This window comes from Poromitra crassiceps (assembly GCF_964638095.1).
Source record: "Poromitra crassiceps genome assembly, chromosome: 6".
NCBI classification, from domain to species: Eukaryota; Metazoa; Chordata; class Actinopteri; order Beryciformes; family Melamphaidae; genus Poromitra; species Poromitra crassiceps.
The window spans coordinates 31,031,497-31,048,202 of record NC_139627.1 but is presented as its reverse complement, the minus strand read 5'-3'; the positions used below and the strand labels follow the sequence as shown (position 1 = coordinate 31,048,202).

The window sequence follows — 16,706 nt, the reverse complement described above, 5'->3', positions numbered from 1 at the left end:
CCGCCTCCATCTCTCATGAAATGCATGTATGGCTCCCAGAGCTGAGCAAAATCTTTCCCTTTGCCCTTAGCAATGTACGTTAGTCTTTCCAGCAGGGGCGTAGGCAGAAATTCAATTATGGGTCGGCCTGGATAAAATTGGGTGGGCCTGGATAAAATTGGTGGGGCAATTGCATGACGAAATTTTGCACGCGAGGCGTGCAAAATTCCTAGATGTCATGAAGTCGTCATGCATTAGACTCTGGAGATGATGTGCCCTGCGTTTTTAAGCTACAAAACCATTAGCTAGCAAGGCAGCAGCAAGTTTGCCTCTAGAAAACAAACAATACATTTCTTTTTTTTTCTTTTTTTTTTGGGGTGGGCCAGGGCAAGAAGTGGGTGGGCCTGTGCCTACCCAGGCCCACCCATAGAAACGCCCCTGCTTTCCAGGCCAATACATTCCAAACTTTACAATTTAATTTACAACTAATTAATACAATTAAATAATGTAGACGAACGACATTCACTGATGTCTCTACCTACAATATAGAGAGTCATTGAATTATGGACAAAATCATATCTGACAATAAAAAATATTCTCAGATTTGGGTCTGAGAGACTAATCTAATCTCATTTTACCTATGTGGACTAAATTAGGGTCCTTGATATGACAAAGGTTGAGAATCACTGCTCTAAACTAAACTTTGCTAATGTTTCTGTAGTTGGCGAGGCTCCAGTGCTGAAGGAAGAAATTCAAGACATGACTACCAAGCTTGGTGAGTCAGGCACTCTCACCTGCGGCATCGTCGGCAGACCTCTGCCAGAGATCAGATGGTCCCGCTATGGCAAGGAGCTGATCCAGAGCCGCAAGTACAAGATGAGCTCCGACGGCCGGCATCACTCCCTCAGCATCCTGACGGACGAGCAGGAGGATGAGGGCGTGTACACGTGCCGTGCCATCAATGAGGCGGGTGAGATTGAGACCAGCGGGAAGCTGCGTCTACAAGCCGCTCCTGCGTTCCACCCAGGCTTCCCTCTGAAGGAGAAGTACAACGCAGGCTCCGGAACCAGCCTCAGGCTCCATGTCGTCTACATCGGACGGCCTATCCCGCAGATCATGTGGTTCTACGGCAAAAAGCCTCTGAACGCGTCAGACAACGTGATCATCGAGAACACGGAGAGCTACACTCACCTGCTGGTGAGGAACGTGCAGAGGAAGACCAACGCCGGACGCTACAAGGTGCAGCTCAGTAACGTCTACGGAACTGTTGAGACTACGCTGCGTGTTGAAATCCAAGGTATCTTATTATCTTATGTCTATCTGTTAGTAGATGTTTGAATAATCTTTGGATAATTTGTAAATGTTTTCATGTTGTTACATTAATAATACATGCTAAATGTGTTCCCAAGTTTGTAATAAATAAATAAATATTCCTACATCTGGATATATACCCGTAAATGAGACCTTTCACTTCTCACTCTCTGTGTCCGTCCAGATAAGCCATGTACCCCCGAGGGCCCCATCGTGGTCGACGCACTGCTGAAGAGCTCCGTCATCATCAGCTGGAAGGCTCCCAAGGACGACGGAGGCTCCATGATCACCAACTACATTGTGGAGAAGCGTGAGGCCAAGGAGGGCGAGCAGTGGAGCCTGGTGTCCTCCTCCATCTCCGGCACCACCTGCCGCGTGCCCAACCTGACCGAGAGTGCCGGATACTACTTCAGAGTCTCCGCCCAGAACCAATATGGCGTGAGCGAGCCTCTGGAGATCCCCTCCGTCCTCATCATCAAGAGTCCGTTCGGTGAGTGGTGGTTCGATTTTAAAGGAGAATTCAGTATTTTTACAACCTGGACCTTATTTCCAGCTTTAAATATCAGAATCAGAATCACTTTTATTGCCACAGTATGCAAGTTACATAGGAATTTGTCTTAGTGCCTGTATGCAGCGTAGCGGTCAGGTCAATATTCAGAGATAAAGAAGTAGGAAAGATAACTAAAGACAATCGGAACATTGCAGGTGCAATCAAATAAAATATATATACAATATGTACCTGAGTGGAGGAGTGTTCTGTGGATATTAAATATGAATTTGCGTTGAATTTACATGACATTTACAGTCTGAGTTAAATAGGCATTAAATAGGCAGTGAATTTACATGAATTTACAGTCCGAGTTAAATATGAGTTTACGTTGAATTTACATGGAATTTACAGTCTAAGCAGGCATTAAATAAGCAGTGAATTTACATGAATTTACAGTCCAATTGAACATGCATTAAATTAGATTGATATGATAATAAATATGATTTTTAAGTCACCCTGGTAAGATTCTGGTAAGATTCTGCCTGGTTTGATTCCCAGGCACTGAAACGCTAATTTATTTTGAACTGCACCCTGAAAACGAGGAAAACGGGCATGTGAAATGCTTGTATTTACGTCCTGTAAAGAGCTTATTTTCCGACACGCAGCTGCTCACATCGTTATTATGTCATATTAACGATGTTATTTACCTTGGTGCAGCGTGCAGCTGGCTCAGCTCTGTTTGCTGTCCGTCACATTGGTAGATAGCAGGCAGCTCCTGTTTCCCCAGCTCCTCAGCTTGTAATCCATATGACGTTATTCCAGCTCAAATAAATACGTGTGGCCATTGAATTCAAATGCATCGTCCATAATGCAAGTCACACGTGTCAAAATGTTGTGTCAAAGCACTTCCAGGGGACTTTCATGGTCTGTATTTTGATTTGTCATTAGCCTAGCATGCTAACTGCTGATATTTATCTGTTTTTGAGAATATAGACTATTAATTTAAATTTCATGCCCTCCAGTATTTATTTGAGCCAGTCTGGTATAAGGTCATATGGATTGGAAGTCCCACTCTCCACCTTCTTTTCAACTGTGGCTGGTGGACATGATTTCGGTTGTTCGTATGGAGAGATTCAGGTTCCTGAGGACCAACTCACTTAGGAAGTTCTCAACTATTTGGGACCCATTCCTGGCCTACTTTGACGAGGTTAGAAATGACGACTAACTGGCCCAGCTGATTTCTCATGGACTCTTTGCACAGGATTTTATGTACAGCATTTCTTACGAGCATTTAAGCATCTTATGCGGCTGATAGCACCATATTGTAATGTTGGTATGTTTTTGTTTTTTTGTTTTTGTTTTGCTTTTGTTCTGAAAATTGAAAATAAAATATTGGGGAAAAAAACCTGTATATTGATAATATGTTGGGCATTAAAAAACAAACAAACAAAACACTAAGTATATTTTCTCTCAAATAGATTATTTTGTCTGTTTCTTGGGGGGGTATATAATAATTTATAATATATATTTTTTATACATGACACCATGCTATATCACATCAACTTCATTAACATCTCTCCACTAACACGGAGAGCAATAATACCATTCCTAAAGTAGATAGAGATGGGAATGCTGCATTGGGTCAATGAACCAGAGTTTGTAGAGTAAAAATCTATTCAGATTAAACTGAGAGTGTCAGATAAAAAATCAGGTGCTCTTCCAGGATGGGGCAAAGCCATGAACAGAGATAAAAAAAATCAGTGGCTCTCCAGAGTGTGAAGGAAGTCCACAGGTGTAGGCGGCAGCCAGGAGAAAGGCATCTGAGGCACTCTGAAGTAGCTTAAAAATCCTTTAATAAAACAGGGATATAAACCAACACGTCTTGACTTACAAAGTCTTCATCAGGGTATAAATGCAATCACAGGTGTAGTAGGTACAGGTGCTGAATTTAAAGCCTACAAGGAGGTCATGTGGTGATAATACCATTTGTGTGTCTTCCTCAGAAAAACCTGGCATCCCGCAGCAGCCCTTCATCACCAGCTCCACCAGGGACTCCTGCGTGGTCTGCTGGAAGCCTCCAAGCAGCGACGGAGGAGCCAGGATCTCCAATTACTTCCTGGAGAAACGTGAGAAGAAGCAGAACAAATGGATGTCAGTGACCACCGAGAAGATCCAGGAGACCACCTATGAGGTCAAGGGTCTGATCGAGGGCTTCGAGTACGAGTTCCGCGTCAAGTGTGAGAACATTGGCGGAGAGAGCGACTGGAGCGAGATCTCCGCGCCTATCATCCCCAAGTCGGACCAGTCTCCTCGCGCTCCCGTGTTCAGGGAGGAGATCAGAGACATGACCGTGAAATACCACGCTAACGCCACCTTTGTCACTAAGGTGCTTTATCTACACTACTTTTGCTTTAGTTTCATTCCAAAACACTAGATTTACTTTAGAGCTGCAACGATTAATCGATTAGTTGTCAAGTATTAAATTAATCGCTGACTATTTTGATAATTGATTAATGGTTTGAATATTTTTTTAAGGGAAATAAGTATTTTCTGGTTTCTTTATTCCTCTATGACAGTAGAAACTGAATATCTTTGTGTTTTCGACAAAACAAAACCGTTGAGGATGTCATCTTGGGCTTTGGAATTTTTCCACCATTTTATAGACCAGACAACTAATTGATTAATCAAGAAAATAATCAACAGATGAATCAACAATGGAAATAATCCATAGTTGCAGCCCTAGTTTAATTCATGTCAATACAACAACCATTCTTTTTAGTTATTTTAATTAAATAACAGATGTTATACAAATAAAGTTTATTTACACAGTTATTTTTCTTATGCCAAGGTGGTGGGACACCCCACGCCAGTGGTGAAATGGTACCGCAGTGGAAAGGAGATCCAGGCAGATGGAACTAAGATCAAAGCCCAGGAGTTCAAGGGAGGCTACTACCAGCTGGTCATCACCACCGCTAACGAGAACGATTCCAATGTCTACCAAGTCAGAGCTACCAACGCTCAAGGATCCATCTCCACAACAGCCAACTTGGATGTGGAAGGTATTATATGATCAGGGTTTCTGCAGGTCCTTGACAAGTCTAAAATCCAATCATCTGAATTTTAGCCCTTAAAATGTATTAAATTTGATTTTATTTCATCTTAAAAATGCATTGGATTATGAAGTTAACTTTACTTTTATAAAGTTGCATTAATTCAGTCTCACTTTTTTTGGCGGGGGGGATATTGATCAGGCAGAATGCTGAATTTATTTTTTGGTTATTTATTCAGTTGTAAAATACCATATTTAGTCTGCAAACGCTTATTCTTATTACCGTAAGTATTGTTATCAAAACTCAACTAATCTTATATTATTTCAAATGTTTTCCTTCCAGTTCCTGCAAAGATCCACTTGCCCAAGGAGCTCCAGGGAATGGGAGCAGTCCACGCTGTCCGCGGCGAGGTCATCACTATCAAGATCCCCATCACTGGCAAACCCGAACCAGCAATCATCTGGCAGAAGGGCCAGGAGATCCTCTCCAATTCTCCTTACTACCAAGTCATCACAACCAGGTCTTTCACCTCCCTGGTCTTCCAGAAGGGAGTCCAGAGGAAGGATACTGGCTACTACATCATCACCGCCAAGAACAGGTTCGGAATGGACAAGCAGACCATTGAGGTGGATGTTGCTGACGTGCCTGAGGCTCCCAAGGGAATCAAGGTCTCCGACATCACCCGGGACTCCATCACTCTGACCTGGGAGCCCCCTGCCAATGATGGCGGAAGCGACATCATCAGCTACACTGTGGAGAAGTGTCCCACGACTGCTGACAGTTGGATCCGTGCTGGCCAGACCGCCACCTGCAGCTACACCATCATCAATGTGTTTGGAAAGACCAAGTACCAGTTCCGTGTCATCGCCCAAAATCAGTTCGGACTGAGCCCCCCCTCCAATCCAACTGAGCCCATCACCACAAAGGAGGACACATCTGTGATTAGGAACTATGATGAGGAAGTGGATGAGACCAGAGAGGTCACCAAGGAGGAGGCTCTGTCCTATAAGGTCACGGAGCTGTCTTCTAAATACATAATCTCTGAGGAGCTCGCTCGCTGTCAGTTTGGAGTTGTCCACCGCTGTGTGGAGATCGCCACAAAGAAGACCTTCATGGCCAAATTTATCAAGGTCAGAGGAACTGACCGTGAGCTGGTCGTGAGGGAAATTGAGGCCTTCAACATGGCCAAGCAAAAGAATGTGATCTATCTGCACGAATACTTTGAGAGCATGGAGGAGTTCGTCCTGATCTTTGAGTTCATCTCTGGAGTTGACATCTTTGAGCGCCTTGGCACCGGCAACTTTGAGCTTACAGAGCAGGAGATTGTCCGCTACCTGAGACAAGTCTGCACTGCACTCAGGTTCTTACACAGCCACAACGTTGGCCACTTTGATATCCGCCCTGACAACATTGTCTACACCACAAGGAGAAGTACTGAGCTGAAGATCATTGAGATGGGCCAGGCTAGGCTGCTTGTGCCAGGGGAGAACATCAGAGTGATGTTCTCGGCTCCAGAGTACTGTGCACCTGAGGTCCACCGCCACGACCTGGTCACCACCGCCACTGATATGTGGTCTGTCGGTGTGATGGCCTACGTCCTGCTCAGTGGCCTCAATCCCTTCGCTGCAGAATCCACTACTAAGATGATTGAGAACATCTCTAGCTGTGAGTATGTCTTCGACGGTGAAGCGTTCAAGGACACCAGCCTGGAGGCTATGGACTTTGTGGACAGACTTCTGGTCAAGGACAGGAAGCTCCGTATGACAGCCCATGAGGCTCTGGAGCACCCATGGCTTAAGATGAAGCTTGAGAACATCAGCTGCAAGATCATCAAGACGCTGAGACATAGAAGGTACTACCAGACTCTGGTAAAGAGAACGGACACTATTGTCTCAGCAGCTCGTGTGGCCTACGGCGGCACCTTCAAGAACCAGAGAGGGCTGGCTGTCGGTAAAGTGAAGATTGGAACCGAGTACCACGGCTTGCGCACTGGTCCTGTCATGCATGGCTCAGCCGAGGAAGGTGGACACGTCAGATTTACCTGTAGCATCATCAACTATGACAAGAGCACACAGGTGACATGGTACTTTGGTAACCGTCAGCTGCACCCAAGCCCCAAGTACGAGATTACATACACTAATGGCTTTGCCAGCATCTACGTGAAGGACATTGAAGAGAGTGACGATGGTGTGTACAGATGTAAGGTGATGAGTGACGATGGAGAGGACAGTGCCTATGGAGAGCTGTTTGTTGAGACAGTGAGGAGCATCAGGGAACACTACATTAGTCGTTCCATCAAGAAACTGAGGAGAAAGGTTGACAAGTCTAAGCTACTGCAAAGGCCACCTGAGTTCACTCTGCCTCTCTACAACCGTGCTGCCTACATAGGTGACGACGTGCGCTTTGGCGTCACTATCACCGTCCACCCCGAGCCTCATGTTGCATGGCTGAAGAACGGAGAGAGAATCAAACCAGGCGACAACGACAGCAAATACACCTTCACCAGCGATAAGGGTCTATACCAGCTGATGATCCACAACCTGAACACAGATGATGACGCTGAATACACAGTCATGGCCCACAACAAGTTTGGAGAAGACAGTTGCAAGGCCCGTCTCACTGTGACACCTCATCCTGTAGTGGAGGACACCATGAGACCCATGTTCAAGCGCCTGCTGGCTAACGTTGAGTGTGTGGAAGGACAGAGCGTCCGCTTCGACCTCAGAGTGTCAGGAATCCCTGCTCCTACTTTGAAATGGGAGAAGGATGGCCAACTGCTGCAGTTTGGTCACAAGACCACAGTCATACAGGAAGATGTTGACTACTATGTCCTGCACATCAGGGAGACTCTGCTCGAGAATGCTGGCTTTTACAAGGTCACCGCAACCAACTCTGCCGGCTCTGCAAGCTGCCAAGCTACACTGAAGGTGGACCGCCTTACTTACACCAGGAGAGAGTACAAGAGCGAGGAGGAGAAATACAGACACGTCCAGAAACAGATCGAGAAGACTAACAAGATGGCTCAGCATATCGCCGCCACAGAGGAGATGATCCCTCTGAACCCCACTGCCCAAGAGGCTCTCAAATTTGCAGCGGATATCTATAAACCTGCAGTGAGCACCAAGAATGTTGAGGGTGAATTTGATATCAGCGTGGAGAAGTCAGAGACCAAGAAGTTGGAAGAGGAGAGGCGAATCTTTATGCCGTATGAGATCCCGGAGCCTGTGGTTCATGACCCCATCGCTCTGGACGAGGACAAAGCCATCAAACAGTTTGTGCCTCTCTCTGACATGAAGTGGTACAGGAAGCTGAGAGACCAGTATGAGATTCCCGAGAAGATGGAGAGGATTGTGCAGAAGAGACAGAGACGCATCCGCCTGTCAAGGTGGGAACACTTTTTTTGTATCATGATTTTATTTCTGTTTCGTTATAAACTCAAAACATGTCATCTTATACATTTATCACACACACATCCTAACATAAACACAAAAGATCCATACAAACCAAACCAAACATTACTAGACTTTCAACAGAACATACAAATGTACCCATTTATCTACCATTTATCCTTCCGTTACATCATCAGTGATGATCACAATGTCTATGACATAATCAGTGACTCACTGTTCACTCGAGCAATTGTGATGTTTTTATAAAAAACTAGGCATCTCGCGCGCTACGCCCGCTGCATGGGCTCGCTAGCTCGGCCGCTACACAGCCTTGCCCATCTTGCAGCTCGCCGAGCTGGCCCTGCAGCACGCATATGCAGCTCGGCCGCAACTTGGCTGCTGCGTGGCCTTGCCTGCCCTATTGGCGCGCACGCAATGTCTCCCTCCCTCTCTCTCCCTCAGTCTCTCACCCTCTCCCTCAGTCTCTCTCCCTCTCCTCTCTCTCCCTCTCTCGTGAGCCTCAGACTGATGACATCACTGATGACATCATCACTGATGTCACTGATGACATCATCACTGATGTCACTGACCTATAGCCTCAGCCTTAGGGCAATCAGCCTTAGGGCAATTAGGGCAATTAATCTGCCCTAATTAATTAATATGGCTCTGTCAGGTCACCCGCACGGGTGCTCTTTACACCCCCTGAAAGTTTCAGCCCGATCGCACGTAATACGGCATAGCTGTGGCCAGACAAAATTCTTGAAACAGAGAAACAGTCCACATTGCCAAATTTATAGTTCGATAGATAGATAGATAGATAGGAAACTCGTTGGAATAGCGTGATCCTCCCACATGCTATGTCCTACCGGTGAAGCTTCAAGCGGCTGGCTACTGCCCATGTCTCAGAGGAAGCTAGTTTCGGCTCTCCCCAGATCGCCAGAGGATGGAGCAGCAACCAGAATAAATAAATTAAAATTAGCACTAATGGGGGATAAAAATGGGATAAAAAATCAGGGGGGGGGGGGAGAAGCGGTTACTCGAGCAATTGTGATGTCATCAGTGAGTGATGTCATCAGTGATGCCAAGTTGCGCCATTGTGCGCTGCGCATGCCAGAGCAGGCGATGCCACGCAGCAGCCAAGCAAGTGTGACATCACTGATGATGTCACAATATCTATGACATTGTCAGTGATGGTCTATCAGTGATGTCACTTGAGCAATTGTGATGTTTTTATAAAAGGGAGAGGCAATGGCCTCTTTTTTGAGATACCTCAGGATCATCAACTCGAATTCCTTAGAAAAGGGCTATCTATGACTATTGCTGAGAAAAAGCAAGCTCCATGGGCCAGAGAAGTGGTCACTTGAGCAATTGTGAAGTTACTCAGTGAGTGATGTCATCAGTAATGCGAAGTTGAGCAAATGTGCGCTGCGCATGCTAATAGAGCAGGCGAGGCCACGAGCAGCCGAGAGGGAGAGCGACTGAATGTAGGGAAACAGTGGATGGATAAATCCAGAGGAGGTGGTAATGCAACATAAAGCATGGCAACTGCCATAAAACACCACATAAGAAGAAGAACGCAGCAACCGAGCTGTGGGCATGCGTATGCGAGCCCGTGCAGCGGGCGAGAGCTGCAGGGCGGGTGAAGCCAAGCGAGCCCGCACAGTGGGCGAGCCTAGGAATCGATGCCTATAGTCTGCTATACTTCCAAATCATATACACCTATTCATTTTAACACCTTAGCTATCCAATACCAGTTTTAACACATTATCCCATCCCATATAGCTTCAAATTGTGCAATTATGTTATCTTCTATGGCTAATTCAATATTTAAATGATAAAGCATGTCATTGTTCCAATGTTGCAGGTGGGAGCAGTTCTACGTCATGCCCCTTCCCAGAATCACCGACCAGTACAGGCCAAGATGGCGCATTCCTAAACTCACGCTGGACGACCTGGAGACAGTCAGACCCGCTCGCCGTTCACCCTCGCCTGAATCCGAGGCCTCCTTCAGATCCAGGAGGAGATCTCTGGGAGACCTGAGTGATGAAGATCTGATGCCAGTTGATGACTACCGTTCCATGCGTAGAACAGAGGAGGAGAGAATGATGTTGGAGGACGAGCTGGAGCTTGGCTTTTCTGCCTCTCCCGCTGGCAGCCCTGTCCGCGTTGAGCGGCGTGCCGTGCAACAGGAAGAGAGGAGGCAGGTCGTCAGGCAGGAGGTCGTCGATGTCACCGAGACAAAGAAGAAACGTACTCTGTCTCAGTACATGAGGAGGAGGAGATCTCTCTCTCCCACATACATCGAGCTGATGCGTCCCGTCTCTGAGCTCATCAGACCGCCACGCGCCCGGCCCGCTGTGGAGATAGAGGGAGAAGTTGTGGAGAGGAGGTCCCCCACCCCAGAGAGGACGCGTCCGCGCTCTCCCAGCCCCATCAGGTCGGTCGAGAGGTCCTCCCGCTCCTCCTCCAGGTTCGAGAGGTCTGCCCGCTTTGACATCATGTCCCGCTATGAGGCCAGGAAGGCCGCTTTGAAGTCTGAGAGGAAGTACCAGGTGGTTAGCCAGACACCGTTCAGCCTGGACCACGCACCCCGCGTCACCGTCAGGATGCGCTCTCACCGTGTGCCGGCTGGTCAGGACACCAAATTCACCCTGAATGTTCAGGCCAAGCCCGAGGCTGAGATCCAATGGTTCCACAACGGAAGTGTGATCTCTGAGAGCAGCGAGAAGTACATCTTCACAAACATGACTGGTGTTTTATCCATTACCATCCTAGACTGCCAGGCAGAAGACAGTGGCACATACCGCTGTGTATGCTCCAACTCCAAGGGAGAAGCCTCAGATTATGGCATCCTGGATGTGTCAGGGGGGGAGTTCACCACTTACTCATCTCGCCGCAAGGACGAAGAAGTCACTAAACCATATGTCCCTGAAATCACTCGAGTAGACCACTATCACACCAGCCATTTCAAGACGGGCTACGCCTCCCAGACCCACTTTGCAGTAGAGGAGAGCAAGTCCAAGCTAACTGAGACACGAGAAGTCGTTACACGTGACAGATATGCAGCCTCCTCTGAGAGATACTCCTCAGCAGAGAGGTACGACACATCCATGAAGTATGCCTCTACAGAGTACCTGTCATCTGCTTCCTACTCTTCCGCTTCCTCCACTGCTGCTGCAGAGGAGCTTTCTCTCCGTAAGGTGAAGCCCACCCTCCCAGCCAGGATCCTCACCAAGCCGCAATCTGTGACGGTAGCAGAGGGAGAGACGGCCCACTTCTCCTGTGATATCGATGGAGAGCCTGCACCCAGTGTGATGTGGATGCACAAGGGTAGAACCCTTGTGTCTTCTCGCCATGTCCAGGTGACTACCACCCAGTACAAGTCCAGTCTGGAGATCTCCTCTGTGACATCTTCTCACGAGGGCGACTACCTGCTGGTAGTCGAGAACTCAGAGGCCCGACAGGAGGCTCGCTTCACCCTGACCATCCGCAGACCGGCTTCCAAACAGGAGGTGAAGGTTCTGAAGTCTCCTGAGCCATCTGTGAAGTCACCTACTCCCAGGATGAAGTCACCTGAGCCTTCAGTCACATCGCCTGCTCCCTCTGTGACTTCTCCTGTCCCTAGGGTCAAGTCACCGGAACCGTCTGCAAAATCCCCCGAGCCTTCGATCAAATCACCAGCTCCGGGTGTTAAGTCCCCTGAACCAAGGGGTGATGCTCCAGGTGTGAAGTCACCCACTCCGAGTTTGAAGTCACCTACCCCGGGTGTTAAGTCGCCCACGCCAAGTGTAAAGTCTCCCGAACCAGAGGGAATTAAATCTCCAAAGGGCACCAAGTCTCCCGAGCCGTCTGTGACCTCTCCGGCACCCGGTGTAAAATCACCAACTCCAAGCCTCAAGTCCCCTGAACCTGAGGGAATCAAGTCTCCAAGGGGCATGAAGTCTCCAGAACCCATCACCTCTCCTACTGGAATCAAATCACCTCCAAGAGTCAAGTCACCTGAACCTGAAGGAATTAAATCTCCACGGGGTCTCAAATCACCAGAGCCAAAAGGAGTGAAGTCCCCGGAGCCTGCTGGAATCAAATCGCCAAAAGGCATCAAGTCTCCAGAACCATCTGGCCTCAAGTCACCGAGGGCCTTGAAATCCCCCGAGCCTGAGGGACTCAAGTCACCCCCGAGGTTATTATAGTTTTGCATTTTTAATTAGTTTTTATTTTTCTTACGTTTTGACTTTTTGTTTTCAGGTTAGTTTTAATTTTAAAGCAGGTTGGCTAGTTTAGTTTTTGAAAATGCCTAGTTTTTGTTTAGTTTTTATTAGTTTCAGTGTTGTATTTGTCAGGGGTGAGATTCAGAAATGTCAGAAACACAATACTTTGTGTAATAAAACTCAACAAAACATCATGCCTTTTAAAAAAATCAATTAGGACAGACGAACATCCACAAAAGACAACTATAAAATATGTGTGCCACCTAAAATGCTACTCTAGGCTTAAGTATGAAATAAATTGACAAAGACAAAAACTAAAGCCATTTCCTCGATAATCTTATTTTAGTTTAGTTAGTTTTGTAAACAATGCCGTTTCAGTAAGTTATATTTTTTTAGTAAAGCCCTGTTTTTTGTTTTTATTTCAGTTCGGAAAATACTTCACATATAGTTTTCGTTTCGTTAACAATAATAATCTTGAAGCCTGAGGGGTTCCTGGCACGGCAGCTCAAGGGAGCTCAGGCCTCCAGGTCAATCCTCTCCATCAAATCAAAGAGAGGCACCCTGCTGACTGATGCCAAGGAGATAAACAACCGTTTTAGGGAATTTTACAGTGAACTCTAAGTGTGATGCCACCCAATCTGATTTAAATTACTTTTTTGACCCTCTTGAAACACCCAAACTTAGTGACGCTGCCAGAGACACCATAGCGCTCCAGAATTTTGGCAGAAAGGTAATCACTAAAATGCTGGCTATCCGGTTAAATAAACATTTGTCATCCATCATTCATCCTGACCAGACAGGGTTTATCCCGGTTTTCTTTCTTCAATGTCAGACGCCTCCTCAACACCATATACGCAGATCACAGTAAGACCAGTGATGCAGCGATTTTAGACTGAGGTTCCTGAGAGCCGCTTGGAAGATTCTCAAATATCTCAGACCCCTATTTGGCCTACTTTGATGAAGTTCAGGTTAAGGGTAATGAACGGCTTGCCCGGATGGTTTTCCATGGACCACTTGTGTAGGATCCCATGCACAATATCTTGTACAAGCATATAAACCTATATAACCTTATGCAGCTGGTAGCACCACGTTACAATGCTAAATGTCAAATATGTATGTATTTTTTTCTTTTCCTGTGTCTGAGCTTGTTTGTTTGTCTTGTCTATTGTTCTGTAAAAATTGGAAAATAAAAAATTTGAAAACAAAACAAAAAAACAATTATAATCTTGGTCACCCCGTAGGATCAAATCCCCGATCCCCAAACCTCCCAGGGTCCTGAGCCAGCTGGTGGCTGAGGCCCGCGAGGACACGGTGAGGATGTCCTGCACCTGTGAGAGCAGCGTGAAGCAGGTGGTGTGGTACGTCAATGGGAGGAGGCTGTCGCAGAGCGACCACTTCCAAATGCACTACTCCCAGGGCTCCTGCAGCCTCCTCATCCATGACTTGGCGGACAGCGACCAGGGAGAGTACACCTGTGAGATGACTTCAGAGGGAGGCGTCTCCAAATCCTCCTTCCACTTCATCGGACAGGTGTTCCAGTCCATCCGTATGAAGGTCACAGCCTACCACGAGCAGCAACTAGCACGTAAAGGTGAGATAATAATAGTTGTTATTTTATTTATATTTCCTAACAAAGTTACAAAGTGCTGAACAGCAAAAGAGAAAAAAACAATGACAAAATAAAGATTATATATAGATTGAGCTTTTTTACTTTATTTTTTGGTTTTATAACAAACAAACAAAGTCGTTCAGATACATTGGATGAAATACAGAGAGGTTGTTAGATATAGAATGGTACCTTTTCAATTACATTCACAAACTTTCATCGCGATCTGACCTTCCATTTCACAGAAAATGTCAACATTTCTCTGATTGGATAGTGGGAGGTCGACGCCAAATTTTTATCCAATCAGAGAAATGTTGACATTTTCTGGGAAGCGGATGGTCAAATCGTGATGCTTCTAAAGGACTACAAGTATTTTTTCACCCCGAATCCAACTCCGCCATCCGTGAGTTTCTACGAGTGAACGCTTGCGATGATACGTCCGCCCTGCATGCAGGACTACAGGAGAGAGATAGAGGACAGTGGGGGGTTGGGGGTTCCAAGTTACTGACCAAACACTCTATTTCAGTGATTGCTGTCAGAATATAGAGCACTATTTTAACACAAAAACATTACTGAATGCAGCTTTAATTATTCTAATAATTTTTCTTTGATGACGAGTGGAGTACCCGAGAGAGAGGTTGATAGAGAGAGAGAGAGAGAGAGAGAGAGCGAACGAGATGGCAAAGTACGACTGAGCGGATCTAAATTGCATAAGACATGGGTCACAGCTCATCTAAACGTAATTGTTTGCGCTCCATCGTATGATGGCAGTGCGCCAGGATTTTCCCCAGGCACACCTACTCACCACTAGAGTGGTGGCGCAAAGCCGCTTGCTATCTTCCTGGCACCGGGCACACGGTCTGAAATTGCAGGTGGAAGATAGGAAAGAGAGCCAGAGCAGACGCAAACGCTACCGCAAAATGCCTGCACCTGCGCCAGTGTATGCTAGGGCCATCAATCTCTAACATCTTATCTTCTCCCTCTCTCTCCAGGATCGTCCATGATGATGAGTCAGAAGGAGTCGTCATCCATGATGAAGAAAGAAAGCCACATGATGGAGGAGACATCCTCCTCCTCCTTCTCCTCCTCCTCTGCTCAGCAGGCCATGATGTCATCCATGATGGGGTCCAGCTCCTTCAGCAGCACGGCTGCTGAGATGAAGTTTGAGACCATGTCCATGTCCAGCATGTCCTCCATGACATCAGAGACGTACGCCATGAGCTCCAGCAGCTCCCACCTGGAGGGATCCTCCTTCAGAGCTATTGGTAAGAGAGACCTCTAAATATTTTCAAGATTCAAGATTCAAGATTTTTATTGTCACTCCGTGGTACAAGTATCACCTGTGAAATTCTTGTGCTGTGGACTCCGTTTACAACATAGTACAAATATAACAGGGCATATGAGTGCAAAAACAACAAGAGACACAACAAGCAATAAGGCAGTAGAGTGATAAGACAAGTCAGAGACAGTGGCATATTCACTGCACATAGGTGCACATGTCATGTGCATACTTTAGACGTACTTAAACATTTTAAATTCGACGTATTTGACGTACAGGTGCAAATAGCATATACTGTACCTACGGTAATTAAACATACAATTAAACATTAGACATACATAATGGTAGCAGCTACAGTACGGTACAGTACAGCTACTACACTATTTGTGTATGTTAAGGAGTCTCGTGGCCTGCGGGAAGAAACTGTCCCTCAAGCGATTTGTGCGTGCTTTTGGTACCCTGTATCTCCTCCCTGAGGGTAACAGGGAGAACAGGCTGTTGTGGGGATGGTTTGTGTCTTTGATGATCTTCAGGGACCTCCTGAGGCACCGCTGGTTATACAGTTCCTGCAGTTCTGGCAGCTCACATCCTGTTACGTGCTGGGCCACGCGCCTCACTCTTCGTAGCGCCCTGCGGTCCATGGTGGTACAGTTCCCGTACCAGGTGGTGAAGCAGCCAGTCAGCAGGCTTTCAATGGTGCCTCTGCAGAAGTCCCTAAGGATTTCTGGCCTTAGCCCAAATTTCTTCAGGCGCCTGAGTCTGTGTAGTCGCTGTTGGGCCTTTTTGACAACAGTGGCGGTGTGACCGGCCCATGTCAGGTCCTGGTGGATGTTGACTCCCAGGTACTTGAAGCTGTCCACCCTTTCCACCACTGTGCCGTTGATGGTGATTAGGGGGTGTGCGCCCCCCCCCCCCCCCCTCCTGTAGTCTACAATGATCTCCGTGGTCTTGGAGACGTTCAGAGAGAGGTGGTTGTCCTGGCACCATTGTTCCAGGGCCGCCACCTCCTCTCTGTAGGCCGTCTCATCGCTCCTGGAGATCACCCCCACGACTGCTGTGTCGTCTGCAAACTTCACGGTGGTGTTCGAAGATTGAGTCGCCACGCAGTCGTGGGTGTAGAGGTCGTACCAGAAGGGGCTGGAGACGCACCCCTGGGGCGCTCCTATGCTGATGGTCAGTGGGGAGGAGGTGAGGTTGCCCACTCTCACCACCTGGCGGCGATCTGTCAGGAAATCCAGGATCCAGTCACACATTGCTGTGTTTAGTCCCAGATCCTTGAGCTTGCGTACCAGCCTGGAGGGTACTATGGTGTTGAATGCTGAGCTGTAGTCCACGAACAGCATTCTCACATAGGTGTCCTTCCCCTCCAGGTGGGAGAGGGCGGTGTGGAGCAC

The 16,706-nt window shown here is 47.1% G+C and overlaps 1 protein-coding gene across 1 annotated transcript in view; it reads left to right on the top strand.

Moving 5' to 3' along the window:
• ttn.2 (titin, tandem duplicate 2) overlaps positions 1–16,706 on the top strand; it is a 227,719-nt gene that overhangs the window by 206,155 nt on the left and 4,858 nt on the right. Inside the window, exons 134-141 of the mRNA XM_083639536.1 lie at positions 701–1,276; positions 1,475–1,780; positions 3,784–4,166; positions 4,629–4,839; positions 5,173–8,215; positions 10,084–12,399; positions 13,669–14,018; positions 15,026–15,298. Coding sequence (XP_083495662.1) covers positions 701–1,276; positions 1,475–1,780; positions 3,784–4,166; positions 4,629–4,839; positions 5,173–8,215; positions 10,084–12,399; positions 13,669–14,018; positions 15,026–15,298 — 7,458 coding nt within the window. The remainder of the gene's footprint in view (positions 1–700; positions 1,277–1,474; positions 1,781–3,783; positions 4,167–4,628; positions 4,840–5,172; positions 8,216–10,083; positions 12,400–13,668; positions 14,019–15,025; positions 15,299–16,706) is intronic.